The following is a 15,977-nucleotide window of genomic DNA, read 5'->3' on the forward strand; positions in this document are numbered from 1 at the left end:
GGTGTTACTCACTGGCAGTGGCAGCCTCACAGACAAAAGTAATGAGCTGCTCCTCTATTTTCTTCACGGCATCCAAATCGTCCACAAAGAAGACGTGTCTGTCGCTGGGCTTACTGGCAATGTTCACCAGCTCCCCGTAGTCTGCGTCCGCAAAGCCGATGGCAAAGATGATATAGCCTGAGATAGGAATTTGATGAGAGAATTCACTGTGAATTTAAAGCCAATGGGAAGGATTAAGTAGAGTAATGTAACACATAGTTGGAGTTATGAGTTTCAAACCAAGAGTAGAAGAGTCTGATATCCTGTTACAGTAAAATGTGACACACAGTACATAAAGCATCCAAGAACTGAGAGAATGGGAATGGGGATCTGTCTGAACTCTCCAAACACACACAGCTTACCTTATCATTGCCAGTGACTTACATACTCTATCTAATGTCAATAAATTAGAAATAATAAATCATTTCTGTGTTTGATCTATATAATACCAACCATCCATCTGCATCTCCTTGGACACTTTGTTGACATCATCTTGTGAACGTCCATCAGTGAGGACCACCAGGACCTTAGGAACACCTCTTCTCGATCCGGCCTCTGGGGTAAAAATAGACTCCTTCACATGTTTGATGGCGCGACCTGACAGGCAACAGAAAGAAAACCCTTCACTGAAAAAACCATACCAGTATTTTTGCATGTTGTTGCGCATATACCCATTAGTACTTTATATACCATATCTTAAGCATACCATAGTAATTGGCTCATTTACAGCTGTGTGACTACTAAAGTGTAATCATATTCATGCAGGGGGACAGCACAGACATTAAAACCTGACACTTATCACTGCTGAAGACGCTCATGCTGATGTCATTTGCTGACGCAGCTCCCTCCACCACCCCAACCCCTCCTTTTATGATTCTTGCTATTGTTGTTGATTAAAACAAAGATTTAATGTTTGGGTATGTTAATTAAGGGAGGATCAGCTGGTTGCTGCTCAGATTTGTTGAGAGATCCCTGAAACAGCAGAGCCTTTTCTGCCAAAGGTTACTGCATAAACATTTAATCTTCACATCATCAACATCATCTTCTGATATGAAGCTTAATTTTGTCATTGGGGGAACATTTTGGAAGGAGGGAATAAATGCTTGGCTAACCGAACTTATTAGAAGCACGGATGTCTTCATCACCAATTTAAAAGAAGCTTCTTCTCCTCCTCTAGCATGGATGTGAATGCTTGTGACCTTTGCTACTATAATTTTAATGTACTCACCAATTTAAAAAAAACAAGTATTTTTTATCCTTCCACAACCATTAATAAAATACATTTGAGCCCATAATTATTACATGACAATAAGTGACCTAAAAAGGTTCTGAGGTTTTTATTAGCATTTAAAATATGCCAGAAAACAGGCAATATCAGATGTTTTTCAATGAGACCTAAACACAAAAAGATGAGACAAACTAAGATGGAATCCAGTCTGTCAAAACAACAGAATTAGTTGAACTTTGCAGGTCACCTGCTAATAATGTAAATCAGTCAATCAAGTCTGCCTTTAAAAGATTTCAAAACCTGCCAACAACAAAGCAGCCAAGGAGGCTTCAATGCATACTTGTCTGTGAATTTAAAGGTGCCTTATGTATCATTGTAATTCATGGCCCTTAAAGAATATTTGGAGTTTAGTAAAATAAAATTCAAAATAATATGATCAATTATACTGTATATTGAATTATATCTATTGTATATAATCTATCTATTATATATATTGATCTATTTGCCTCCATAGAGCTCTCTCTGCAGCTGACAAGTGAAATGAACTAAAGTGTTGACAAATGAACTTTGAACAGATGAAAGTCATCATTATTGTTATTCAGAGCCGAAAAACAAAGTACAAACTATAGTTTAAATAACAGGTGAAACCACTGTTAACTGTTAAAGACTTCACAGATATTGAAAATATGCAACAATGTGCAAATGCGCTCATTTTGTGCATGCAAACCCATGAGTCCCCTGATCACCACCACACACAGGTAGGACATTTCTATTTAATGCTAATTTTTGCATATCGTAATTTTCATTAATACGTCAAATAGCTTGTGCCCACGTCTACCACCTGACCTTTTCATGATTAAATGGACAATCACTGCCATTAATCCACTTAACTCCCTCTGTCCTTTCATACTTTCTCCTCTCACTTCACTTGTGTTTTCAAGAGTGTGTCTGGGTTATTAGGAAAAGTGCCAAGAACTTTGCAATAAAAACAATGCCAGAAGTAGGAAATGGCCCTTTAAGTTGACCAAACACCTATTGTACATGTGAGTGTGTGGTGTAAATGGCTCTATATGTGTGTTCTGTCTCTGTCTCAAAACTTCTAACCAAACCAAAACCCTCAGACCACATCTCCGTCTCCTCCTTTTGTTCTTTTTTTCTCACTGGCCTGTCAGTGATGACAAATGATAGAGTGCTTGGCCTGTAAAGTGTTGTGCTGTCAGATATCTGCCAGTGATACATCTGTTTCTACACTGTCCTCAGATCACGCTGGGCAAGACTGGAATTACAGCAGCTAGCCAGGCATGAAGTGAGACACAGGACAGAGCAGAGGGAAGGGGGGGATGAGATGGACGAGGTGCTGGGTGGGTGGTGGAAGAAGATGGGGGAGGGCCGGTGGGAGGGCACAGAGGGAGTGGGGGGGTGAGGGTAAGAAGGAGGGTGAGAAGGGGTCAGGTGGAGAAAGGCAGGTGCAAAAAAACAAAAACAAAACAGAGACGTGTCAGTGGATCTTGGCTTCAAAAGCCCATTATCAATCACTGATCCATCACTTTGTGTGTGTGTGTGTGTGTGTGTGTGTGTGTGTGTGTGTGTGTAGTAGTCGTTTGGATTTGGCCTCCTATCTGGCAACAGTTTACCAGTTTTGTCGCTGTCACTTCAGAAGGGAAAAAGATAGTAAAAACTTGAAATCATCTCTCCTGTTTTAGCATCCAAAGCCTCAGTGCAATTTAATGAAGTAGAAGAATTTTTCTCTATGTACTTTTGTGGCTGAAGGTGAAATTTGAATGACTGGTAATACCAACTCTGGGTTATTATGAACAGCGAGAACTATAAAATCCTCTAATCTTTGAAAGGTTACAGCAAGTTCCTAAGAATGATTTAAAAAAAAAATTCAAATAATCAAATGAATTATTGAAAATACACAATGAATTTGGAATGGGCTTCAGAGGCTTTTACAGTCAGTGAAACCGGCTCATGGGCCGTTCATATGCTTGTTCCTGAACTCATAAACCTTGGAAATAGAGTGAGGGTCTCATTGAGCTGCATTACTACAGCTAAAGAGGTCAGACTGACTGCCAGAGTAAAATCATAGAATAAGGCCAATCATGTCTTGACTGATCTAATACTGAAAGCACACTTCTGAATACTGAAGATACTGTATGACCAGAGTTGGGGATTAGCACAATTAATCATGTAGAGCATGGAAATCAGTCCTAAAAGACACGCACACACTCACTCATACACTATATACACTACAGTATATGTACAGGGATAAAGACCATTACAGCTGCAGCTACATTAATTCAGTCATTCACCAAGGCAGTCAGAGGCTCACTAATACCTTAATGAATAAATGCATAGTGAAAAGCCAAATCCCAGAATATCAGCTTCAACACTCTGAATGCTCAACATGCTCTTCCCTCACACCGATACGAGAGGGTACTGACGGTGGAAAAAAACAGCCTGTAAAGTCTTAAGGAATGCAGGATAATTTACATATTGTTTATAAAATAAGTATAGAGAAAAAGCTTATGACTCAAAGCTGTCTCAGAAGGTGAATAAGAAGCTGTCCCTCCTCGTTTGAACCTCCGCAGTGCCATCGAGCAAAGTGCTCATCCCTTCAGCGCTTATAGTAGCGCTTTGTTGTTGACTGTCCACCACAGTCGGGGGTTGGTGGGCAGCTCCCAGGGGTGACACTGTGAGCAAATGTGATGCAGATAGCTTCCTAAAATAAGCAGGTTTGAATAACATTTATCAATACAGATGAGCATGATTCAGAAACCGAATCTACTGTCCAATCTCATTAGGAAGAAAAAAAATAATCATGGAATGCATAGTTTTGAGTACATTTTTAAATGTATTTCCAATATGTTTGCTTGACCCAAGGGTGACAGGACAGAGGATATGAAGTAAGCTAGGCACGTAAAGTAAAAGCATAAAAAAGGCATTAAAGCGGTGGGGTTTCTTGTTGGTTAGCAGTTGTATCCACACAGATGTATGTGCCAGAGGTTCAGGGTTAAAGAGGCAGAAAGCTACAGTCCTTTCTTTGAGAGCTTTGGGGGATTTATACACAGTGAGGGGCCCTGACGGGGTCTCTGAGGTTTAAGAATGAAAAGAGGGAATAGTTTGGGTTTGGAGTGCGAAAAAGGGTTGTAATGCAAGCTTCGGTCCTGAAAGCCAGAGAAACTACAGATCAACCTCTCTTAATGGACCGAAGGAGAGAAGATGTAAGCAAGGAGCTCTAGGCACAGTCTCCAAGATTATATAGCTGAGTATATGTGTGTTTGTATAGTTTAGTACCATATTAGTGTCAAGACTCACAAAGGAGTGGAAAATATAAACACTGAAGCACAAAAAAGCTTCATTAAACAGAACAGGAAATAATGTTGTGAAAAGCACTGATCTATTCAAAAATAAATACTATTTTTTTATGTTTTCTTTCAATAAATATGTAAAATAAAGGCGCTATCATATGAACTAAAACATAATCCAAAAATATGCATATACAGTAAGCTGTGTAGGTTTCTCTAGTGGAAATAAGGACAGCCTGAAGAATAGGCATTATGTTTGAGCTATTGAGGAAGATTAATTCTAAGCTGAGGTGGTGTTTGTACGTGCGCGGTGTGTGTGTACAAGTGAGTGGGTGAGAGACAAAGAGATAGGAAGAGAGGGAAAAGGAGAAATTCTGGGTCTGCGAGCTTTAGCCTAACCTTTTAAGAACTGACTGCCTCCTCTTTCACTCTGTGTGGGGAAGATGAAATTTCGTGGTTTATTTTCTGTTCTGTTGACCACAAGCACACATACACACACTGCCCTGTCAGCTAAATACCACCTGTTTCCACCTATGAGGCAGCACCGTAGATGTAGGTGTGTAAAGTCTATGGCTGGGGGGGATGGAAAAAACAAAGGACACAAGAGAGAGCTTAGGAAAGAAGAAGGGATGAGGAAGAAGAGAGAGTAGTGGAGTGGAGGGGGAGGAGGCAGTTGAAGATATGAGAATACAAGATGAAAAATAGGGTACAAAAGGGAGGAATGCTGAGAGGAAGAGCGAGAAAACAATGAAAAAAAAAAAGAGAGAAGAGAGGACACTCTGAAATGAAAACAAAGAGGCAACAACAACAAAGTGAAGGAGGAGAGGACAGTAGGGGGTTGGCAAGACAGCAGAGGAGATTTAGGGCAGGAAAGAAGAGAGAGAGGAGTAAGAAGGGGGAGGAAGGGATAAGTGGGGAGATGATAGCACCATCAGCCCTGGAGCCGATAGGAAAGCTGAAGGACACAATTACTCCGAACAGGCACTAAGCCATGACCCGGACTTTGGGAGAGTTTAAGTCCACTGAGCAGCCAGCGTTACCTGTAAAGCCGCATTAACACACCGTATTCACCTTGTGTGTGTACGAGTACAGCTGGATGCTTCCACATGAGCATTACAACAGATTCACAACCCCAAACTGCTTGTTATGCATCCTACATTAAAGAGTCTCCTCTCTGTAGTATGTGATAGTTCCAAGTATCCTGAAGTTGTTCTTCATGGAGATATATACCAAATTTCAAAACATGCTGTCTTCAAATGTGTTTATCACGATTGGTTCTGGTGAGCTGAGGTTTCAAGTATATTCTTGACTTTGGAAACAGCAGCTGGAGTTCGGATTTTTATCACACGATCTTCATCAACAAATGGAGTTTGCACGGTTGTTATGGAATTGTAGATGTCCAACATTTGCGCAAATCACGGAGAGCGCCAGATCAGCTACTAATGGGCCATGTGGTGAGAACTGTTGCTTCCAAGATTAAGAATGAACTTAAATCTCAAGCGAACATGGAGGAAAAGTGCTTAAAATGCTCTGAAAAGTGGAAATTTTAACATCTACAAATCCCAGACAAATGGGTACACTCTATCTGCAGGGAAAGACTGTGTAATACGACTGAAAGCTCCAGAACTGTAACTAATGGACCTTGGGGTGAGATTGGGTTGAGGTAAATTTTGACTGAGGTTTTAAACTGACACCTGAATTTACCCCTGCATGTACTCCTACAATAATCCTACTAATACACTGCTCTGACCTGTCTTGGTGTTTCCTCCCTTGTATCTGATCCTCTGAATAGCCTCCAACAGCGCTTCCTTGTTGCCATGGGAACTTAGCTGGAATTCAGTCCGAGCGTCATCACTGAACTGAGCAATGGCCACCTGCAGCGAGGCGGAGACAGACAGACAGACAGATAAGTGAAATAACTCCAGATCACATGTCAGATCAAATAATACAAACTTAAATTTCCATCTCTTGGAGCCCTGGTGTTTTAAACTTGTCATAAAGGAATAGCTTACACAAAAATGAAATCATCATCTGCTCATGTCACAATACTAATCAATAATCAGCCAAATTACTCCAAGCAGCTCATGGGGCATTATGTGAGTGCAATGAAGCCAAATGTCTGTGCTTTGAGTCCAAAAAAACCTGAGAGCTTCTTATTGTCACCTACAATTTCTGCATTTATTCTGCAACAACAGTATTAAACAGATGCTGCCTTAGTTTACGGAGAGAAATACTGTATTAACACAAATTGGGCAGCCTCACAAAGCGAATACTGTGCAAAGTAAACTGTACATGACACACAAGGAGCCAAAATATGACATTAAGTTAAAGGTTTAATGGGTGAAAGCAGTAACAGGTCACAGATTTAAACTTTTGTCACTTGGTCAGTGCAGGTGGTCTCAATATTTTTCACACTAAGCACATGACCTAAAAACTCATGATGTCAAAAGGGTCTCTAGGTGAAAATTCACAGAAATATATATATGTCCAAAGTCCCAAACCGGAGCTATAATCAATCTAATTGGCTTATTCTAAGTGGGGGGAACAACTATCATTACCTCCAGACTGCTAATGGTGCTGTTGTTGGCTCAGCGAGGCCTACATTTACCAGCCAGCTCTCTCTTTACTGTACAGCCAAGACTCTCACATTACAGCCAGTGCTTTGCTCTCGGTAGCCTGCTGCCAGAGGGTGATGGGGCACACAGAAGGTAGCAAACTGTTTAACAGCCGACATTACACAAATGAAAGAAAAAGGTTTAGCAAGCACCTCTGCAGTGTGACAAATGAACTAGCTGAGCTCTGCTGACACAGTGGAGGTGGGGAGGGGTGGGCAAGAAGCACAAAGAAGTTAGTTCATAATGACAGTAGAAAACTACTGGCCCAAGTTGGCGCCTGGTCTTCCTTTTGCTGAATCTGATACATGAGAAACACACTGGAGATGGTAATACTCACTGCTCAAAGACCTGATCACTGTGGATTTTACACCAAGAAACAAGTTGATAGTGTATCAGTTGATGCTTGAACCATCTTTATTTCAGCTTTATGCATCTTGACTTAGACCAGTGTTCCTGCCATAAACGTAATGTTTTCTGGCACAGTGGCTTAAAAGTGAGTTAATTGAATACTGTCTTTCCAGAAAGTAAAGTTCCTAATTTTTGTCTACTTTTCTATACATACAAGACTGTGGTCATGCTGATTTGTCGGGGGAACAGCAAAAGAAAACTGTTTGAAATTCTGCTCCAAAAAATATTTATTGCCAACAGCAGCAGCCTTCATCAAACAATAAATGATCCGAGGACGAAGAGCAAACTCGGACTGTTCACGATCGTATGTCTCTTATGTCCATAATTTATATTGCTGTCTGAAATGTAACAATGACAAAGGAAAGAAGGAAAATATAGCCAGCTATACAAAGCAAGCTGCAGACGTTGAGAGAGTCAGCCATTACGTTAAATCACTCTCCATCAAGTTATTATGGATGTACAGCATCCTGTCTCCATTATTCCATTATCTACGGAATGAAAGTCTAAATTAAAATATTTTTGCTCTCTTTCTTTAACAGACTAGTGGAAGGTGAAACAGGTTGAGGTATTGTATATGAAAGAGGAGGGCAAAGGATGAGGTAGTTGGGTTGCATGTGGGATAGCAGTGAATTTTATTGTATATTTGACGCTGTGCTGTGCTCGCAAAACATGACGACTGAAATATTACAAACTCCGGTAAAGCCCACAGAGCTTTGTAATATTTATTTTTAAGGCAGATTATCCCACAAATGCGTATTTGAAAATGAACAAACATGTATTATAACAACATTTTCTCTCTGTGAACCCCCTTAACCCACAAATTACACTATGATATGTAATTTCTTTATTTCGTCATTTTTATGGCTTTCACTGTGGCTACTTTTGGCTAATTCCCCAACATCTGCTTTACATTCCCTTCCCTATGAGCATGCATTTTTCAGGAGCAAAATGCTATAACAAAGAGAATAAATTAGAAAGCGAGTGAGCAAAGATTAAAAGCCTTAGGCACATTTGTATTTCTGCTGGTTAACTTATGATACTGTGTAAACTGTCAGTACAGTAATTTTCACTAGACACAGACATTTTGACTAGACATAAGAACCACTAGCAGCCATAAATGTGAATACCAGCACACCCAGGAGACTCACTGTAACATTATTCAGACCTCGATGGTCAAGGCTGAACATTTCTAATTCCCCACGTACTGACGCAGTTGGGAAAAGGGAGGCACAGTGCAGGCATGCAAGTAAAGCTTCATTATTTCTTTACTTTTTCATTGTTGAGTTCTTCTTTTGAGATTACATATTCTCCCTGAGGTTAAATGACCAGGGTGCGGATGTGGTTACGTGACTGACCTGGGTGCCGTCTGGTCCAATCAGATCCAGCGATCCCATGGTGCTGTAGAGGAAGCGTGTGATCTTCAAGAAATTGTCGTCTCCGATGGACCAGGAACCGTCGACCAGGAATGCCAGGTCAGCTTTGGCCTCCTTACACACTGGACAGCAGGAAGGAGAGATATACAGATGCATTTCAAAAAGTCATTTCATACAGAGTGAAGGTCAACGGAGGACAAACCATAACTTGAATATCAACCTAATCTATTCAGACTCTTAGTAAATATGGATAGTATGTAGCAAGGCAAATATACATCCCCTTTGAAAGGGTATACATACAAAGGGTCCTCAGATTTAATACCACACTGTAGAGTTTATAAGATTAAAGGTATAACGCACAGTTTTCACAGTGTGTGTATTTTGTTCTCCTTCTATAAGCTGCTCATTCATATTCTTGGTTCAGCAGTGCACTTCTTTTATTCTTCTCAGGTTTCTCCCAGTAAATGACTCCCAGTAGCCTTATCTTTGCTGCCGTAAAAGTTGTTTTGTGGTTTTAACAAGTTTTCAAACTCAGGTTATTCACTAAATTCCAAACCCTTTTCATGACCATGTCAATCTCCATAAAAGCAGAGAAATAAAATCTCAACCAGAAAGAGAAAGAGAAAGAGAAAGAGAAAGAGAAAGAGAAAGAGGAGAGGAGAGGAGAGGAGAGGAGAGGAGAGGAGAGGAGAGGAGAGGAGAGAGAAATAAGACAAAAAGTGAAACAATGCAAAAATCCTGGTGTTACTGTTTAGAGAAGTGCTACAATCTGAAATTTTTACAGAATATGTTGAGTGAAGCTCTCCTCAGAAATGTCAAGTTAAAGGTCAGCTGGAGAATGTTTTGATTTTATGTGGCTGATTCAGATAAAAGATATGTTGATATTGCTGATATTCTCTCTGTATGTGTGTGTGTTATCGGTCCTGAACACTCATCGCTGTCAGTTTTTCCCCAACTTTATTTTTATACTGAATGTCTTTTCTCACTTCTTTGTCTGTGCCTTTCACCCCCCATTTGTCTCTCCTCTCGTCTCCTCCTCTGCTCTCTTTCCGTTTGCTGCCTGTTATTCTCATCCCGCAGATCATTTTATTTCTCTTCTTCTTCTTGTTGTTATTGTTCGTCTCTCCTCCACTTACAGACACACATGCACCTTTGCTTTCTCTGTCCTGAGTAAAGGTTGCTCGTCATTACTGACAGAGGCATAGGCCTGACAAAGGTCAGAAAGTTAGATAGAAATCCTTACAGACGGGCTCAGCAGGTGTGTCGGTTCATGTAGTGTGCGGTGCTCTTTTACCTGAGCGCATCAGACAGGAACAGAGGAGGAGGATCGTCTGGGTAGGAGGTGGAGGGTCGGACTATGAATTTACTCCCTTTTGTTCCTAATTTTTCTAGGCTTGTCAGAGCATTTCGCAAAAATCCTCTACAGTGAGGATATTTTATGTCTTATTTCATGACTCATTTACTGTTCCAGCTTAAATTACAGTTAATAAATGTAACAAAAGTAAAGGGTAATGTTTCGCCATGATGTTATGATCAAAGTTTGGATTTTCTACAGCATATTTTTTTGCATTTTCTGCCTTTATTGGATAGTTACAGTATAGAAGCAGGCAGAAAAATGGGGGAGAAAGAGAGAAGGGTATGAAATGTGACAAAGGTCGCTGACAATCCATATAATATTTTATATTGTAAGTTTTAAGAATAAGAAATAAGAATTAGAAATACCATGTTACTGTTAACATTACAGCTTCCTTGAGGTTTAGGAGGACTAGCCAACATGCACATAGTGTATTTATATTATGGCATGTGACCTGTCAATCACAGGCACACCCTGCATGTTGGGGCCAGTGTCTGCTGTTTGTGATTGGCAGATGGACTGACTGCTCCGGTGTTTTGGGACTAAGTAGAAACTGTACTGAAGCAGACGCTGGGTGGGGGTCATGATCTGCTGAGCCCGAGGTAATAAGCTAATAAACCAGGATTGGAGTAGCATTTCTTTATTTTGGAATAGGCTGTGGCCCACAGTAGCCTGTGTATAGCTCACACAATAAAGGCCTTGTAGAATATGATGAATGTCTCGTAGCCTTCCTGTATAGGACATTCAAGTGTTTTCCTTTTTACTTACCTTAAGTTTACCCACCCTAATTTTGTTAAATCCATAATTTCCTTCCAGGTCACTCTTACTGTTTTGAGTCTCAACACAGTTCACAGTTGTTTTAAGAGCACAGAGTGTCCTAATACTTATATCACCTTTTTGTTTCCTGTTTCAAAAGTCTTGCCATCTTGCTGCAAGTTGTCTGTTTTTGATACATATCATAGCTGGTGTATACTGAGTGTAATGGTTTGCCTGCATAGCTTTGTATAATTTAACAAAAAATGCATTTCAAGAACTGATAAACTGTGGCATCAGGTGACTACGGTTACAGTTACTCTGAAGATTACAACATAAGAAGAATAATACGGATGCATGTGTGGGTTTTTGTGTTTGGCTTCTTGCTCACCTTCTTTAGCGGGTGGGACAGTGGGAGGGGGCTCTGTGGTGGGGGGTTCAGTTGGAGCTTGAGTGGGTGCTGGTACTGGACACACACACATGAAGACACACAGAGGGAAACAAGACAAGGTCATCGATCATGATGGCAGTGACAAGTGGTACCATCATCGGGTTTATCTGCCAAACACACACACACAGTCAATAAGCTGGCACAAAGAGGCAGCAGTATTTTTAGGCTGAAAGTTTCCTAATCCTTGTCTGTCCTCCGACAGCTGAGTTCTGGGCCGTTACAGAGAAAAGATTTCTAGTACAATCTGTATTTACAACCTGTGTGTGCACAAGCAATCCAGCTGCTGTGATTTGCTCTGTCTATCTTTCTTTCCATCACTGAGCTGCAGCCATCAGACTTTATCTTTCTACTTTCTATCTGTACATCTCTTTTCCCTTCCTTCCATAAGTTGGAAACAGCAAAAGCACTTTTTTTCTGACCAGAGGCTGTTTTTTTAAGAGTCAAAACAGCCCCAGGTTAAGGTATGCCTCAGTGCCAAGCCAATTACTTCTCGGAGAGCAGTGGGCTCTGTCAAACCAGAGGTACAGCAAGTAAATCATCTTGGCAACATCGCCTACTGTCCACAGAAGTGGCATATAGGCTCACGAAAGAAGATAAAATAATTTTCTTAGTAATAATAAGCAAATACTGTGTTTGATTCAATCATGAATTTTGCTGTTAGAGCATATTTGTTAGTGTGAGATTGAAGAAAATGTAAAGTATAAACGCTGTAGAGGACCACCTCATTACAATTGTTGATGTCTCTCTATCTGCTGTTTCCTATCTTTACTATCCTGCTACCCTCCAAAAAATATTTATAAAAGACAGACAACTTGAATGCATCTCTGAGCAATGATTGAAATAATGCATCGTTATAGAATAAACTGTAACAATATATTATGTTACATCTAACAGTGCATAAAATAGCTAAAATTAGCTCCACCCCCTCCAGCTACAACATACAAATCATGGTTACATGTTAATAAATCAGTAATCATTATCAATACTGTAATATAATAATGTAGCTCTCTAAAAGGACTATTTTTCATAATGCATACATCTACTTTTTCTTCACTTGTCTGTGAACTTTAAACTGCTGCTAAAATCAAATTGTAGAGCTTCTTGTTGAATTTAATCACAGCGGTTTACTCAAAATCTGCAGCTCAACAACATAATTAGTCGGCGAATCTGCGCATGTGTGTGTTCCTGTGTGTGTATCAGAGACCATACCTATCCATGTATCTATAATCCTATGTGAGCTGAGCCCTGCCGGTCCCTGGAGCTGTGCAGTTCACCTCAGCTCCTCAGCTGACCAATGAACTGCAACAGCAGCCTCAATCCTCTCAGGGAGGAAAAGACAGAGACCGACCACAGTAAAGAAAGCTCGAGGGAGAAGATTTCTGAGGTGAGACAGATACATTGAAGAAGGTGGCTTGAGGGGGCAGACAGATCGAGAAAAATAGGTATAAAGAAAGATTGGAAGGATTCATTAGGGAAAATTAGGTTAAGGGGAGAAAACTGAGAAAGAACCAAGTAAGGTGTGACAGCGAAGAAATGGAAGTAAAGATGGGAGAAAAATGGGTGAGTGTCAATTAAACTCCTTTAAAATGCAAATGGACTTTTCTGTTTTTTTTCCTGTGAGCAAATGCGTACATTAGACCATAATCACACACACGTGTACAAAACAAAATCATCAGCAACCTACGCGTCATGTCAGTGATGGAGACAGAAGGTCCCTCCATTTCCTGCATCTGCGTGTGAACGCTGATCTGGTATTGGCTGCTGGGAGTGAGGTCATAGAAGCACTGTCGGGAGGTACCTCCTCCCAGGCTCACTTCTTGCTTTTGACCATCTGCAAGAAAAACAACAAATCAAAGAGTGACTTGCAAGGAAAGATGCTCAGATCAACAGTAAGACAATCCAAACAAACTGAAATCCATCTAATGCTCTTTCTTCAAATTTGCTGTATTTGCAGAGCACATTTCCAGCCTTGCTCTGCATTAAATTTAAGCCTGAGAGCTACTAATCTCTTTTTTTCAGAGTTGGATAATGAGCAGTGTTATAAAAACAGTCAGGAGGCAAAGTGCCTTGCTCAAGGGTACAATAAAGGCTAAATGCTGGAGCACAGAAGTAGCCATCATTCACTACCTTGCAAAGACCTGCTCAGGTCATCTGGAAATTCAGAGAAAATCTTGCCTTCAGCTTTATGAGTATCTGCAACATGTATAAATAATTTCACTTTACCACTAACAACAAGAATAATATTAATACTATATTTTAGGATGACAGATTGGGGGATTTATGGTTAACATTATGAAGTTTCAGCTCACTTTGGTGAAGCTTCATGTTTTGTTGACTTTATTTATCCTAAAGTTTCACAACAAACTCATTCAATCTCTGGCAGATTTATCACAGATGAATATAACAAGTTAAAAAAATAAGCAAGGTGACAGACTGAAGAATATGCAGCTTTACTCATTTATTTCTCCAAATTGTAAGTTATCTTGACTATTCTGCAGTCTAAAATCACTGTAGGAAAACACCATTACATCCCTTGAAAAATGAAAAGTATCGCATTTATGATTTGTACCCTCTTCCCTTGTCAATTTCCTTTGGATTGCTGACTGCAAAAACTTGTTTACTTTGCTATGCTATGGTGGGACACCATCACAGGATTAAAAAAAAATAATTAGAATTTAAGTTGGCAGCAAGAGAGGGACAAACTGGATACTGGGAGTGCAAATACACATGCACTAATAGCTGCTATTTGTCAGTTTCATTAGTCTAATTCTATTTCCTAATGTGTCTCTCATCTTGGAGAGTGACAAATTAGCTCCTCCTCTACACAGGAAAGAGCCATAGATAATAAAGTTTGGGGAAACAGCTGTCACCGAGAGGCTGCACTTTTCATCTGAGAAGGTGTTTAAGCAGCTGGTTGGCTCTGCGTGGATTAAACCAAATCTCTAAACTCCAGCTAGACTATCCAGTCGCTGCTCAGGCAGAAGAGAGGGAGAGACGGAGATAAATAGGAAAGTATGGGAGGGAGGGAAGGTGGAAGAGAGACATCCTCCTTCTTTTTTTTGGTGTCTTTTTCCCGACAGTAAAAAGCAGTGAAAAGTGTACACACTCACTGTGCACGTTCCTTTGAGCCAAAGCAGTTTTATTCAAGTCTCCAACCTCTACATCGACCAGCCGATTCCAGCTTCCCATTTAGTTTAATCAACACTAACCTCAAACCACCTACTGGGGCTCTCAAGTTTTAAAACAGAGCTAACATTTGATAGGCCTTCCTCACAGAGACAGAGTTGACTTGCCAAACACGTGCAACTAATCATGTTAATAATGGCTCCATTCAATTCAGGTGTGACACTGTCATTACCCAATTTTATGCATGCTGCCTAAGTGGAACAGAGCCATTGTTAATGCTATTACTCACACCAGTGTGCTTCCTGCTATGACAAGTCAAAATGTCTGAGACTTTAATGTCTTGGTTAGTGTTTGATAAGTTTACACAGTCTGATAGAAGCAAAAGAGACTATGAATAAATGCTTTAATGGATTAAACAAAGTATACAAGTATATGAAATTAAAGCAAAATGTACTTTTTAATGTCTTTTTAACAGAAATATGTGTCTCCAGTGTGTCCACAAACTATGAGCAAAGACCATCCTCTCTCTTTTTCTCCATCTTTCAGTAAATGTGTGTGAAAATGCTCTGTTTAGTTTTGGCCCCACTTGTGATGTCACACGCAGGGATCATTTCAGCATGTGACCTTGTTCAGCTGTAGTATGTCGTCTTCTGTGGTACAAAAGAGAAAACCCTGGAAATGCGTTTCTAGGGGAATAGTTTGACATTTTGGGAAAGATTTGCTTTTTTTGTCTAACGTTAGATGAGAAGATCGATACCACTCTTATATCTGTACACTACAGGAAGTTAGAGCCACAAGATAAATAGCTTAGCTTATCAGAGAGCCTGAAAGCAGTGGGAAATAGCGAACCTGCTGCCAAAAAAGAAAAGTCTCAGTATTTCCTCCAAGTCATTCAGCAACGGCGGGACACTTCAGCAAGAAATCCTCCCCCCCTGCTAAAATGAAAAGACACCAAATGTGTCCAAAAACCCAAAAGAGACAAAAAGCTACAGCTATAACATTTAGACTTATTTAGTTTTAGCTCTGCAGCTAGCCATATAAACGAAAACTAAGACAGAGATGTGGACTTCCCAAAATGACTCGCACGCACCACTGTTAGTAAAGAATTACTGTATAGGGGAAACACTGTGTCTACCTCTGAATTTGACTAATTAACCCAATATTTTGTTTTATGATGACCTTACTAGGTCCTGTAACTATTTCATGGTTGCAGTAATCTCCCAGAGTAAGCTATCAAATCACTTCTTGGCTGTTGCCTGTTTTATGTTAGCACACAGACATTATAGTGTCATTAGAGAATCTTGTGATCAAAGTCTCTGAAA

General features: G+C 40.2%; 1 protein-coding gene across 1 annotated transcript in view; it reads right to left on the reverse strand.

The window, feature by feature from the left end:
• col14a1a (collagen, type XIV, alpha 1a) overlaps positions 1-15,977 on the reverse strand; it is a 128,767-nt gene that overhangs the window by 49,826 nt on the left and 62,964 nt on the right. The window contains exons 24-29 of the mRNA XM_070834822.1: positions 13,214-13,360; positions 11,470-11,544; positions 8,954-9,093; positions 6,326-6,449; positions 493-636; positions 13-177 (exon numbers count right to left, since the gene is read on the reverse strand). Coding sequence (XP_070690923.1) covers positions 13-177; positions 493-636; positions 6,326-6,449; positions 8,954-9,093; positions 11,470-11,544; positions 13,214-13,360 — 795 coding nt within the window. The remainder of the gene's footprint in view (positions 1-12; positions 178-492; positions 637-6,325; positions 6,450-8,953; positions 9,094-11,469; positions 11,545-13,213; positions 13,361-15,977) is intronic.

The sequence above is a fragment of the Pempheris klunzingeri genome, chromosome 8, assembly GCF_042242105.1.
Source record: "Pempheris klunzingeri isolate RE-2024b chromosome 8, fPemKlu1.hap1, whole genome shotgun sequence".
In the NCBI taxonomy this organism is placed as follows: Eukaryota; Metazoa; Chordata; class Actinopteri; order Acropomatiformes; family Pempheridae; genus Pempheris; species Pempheris klunzingeri.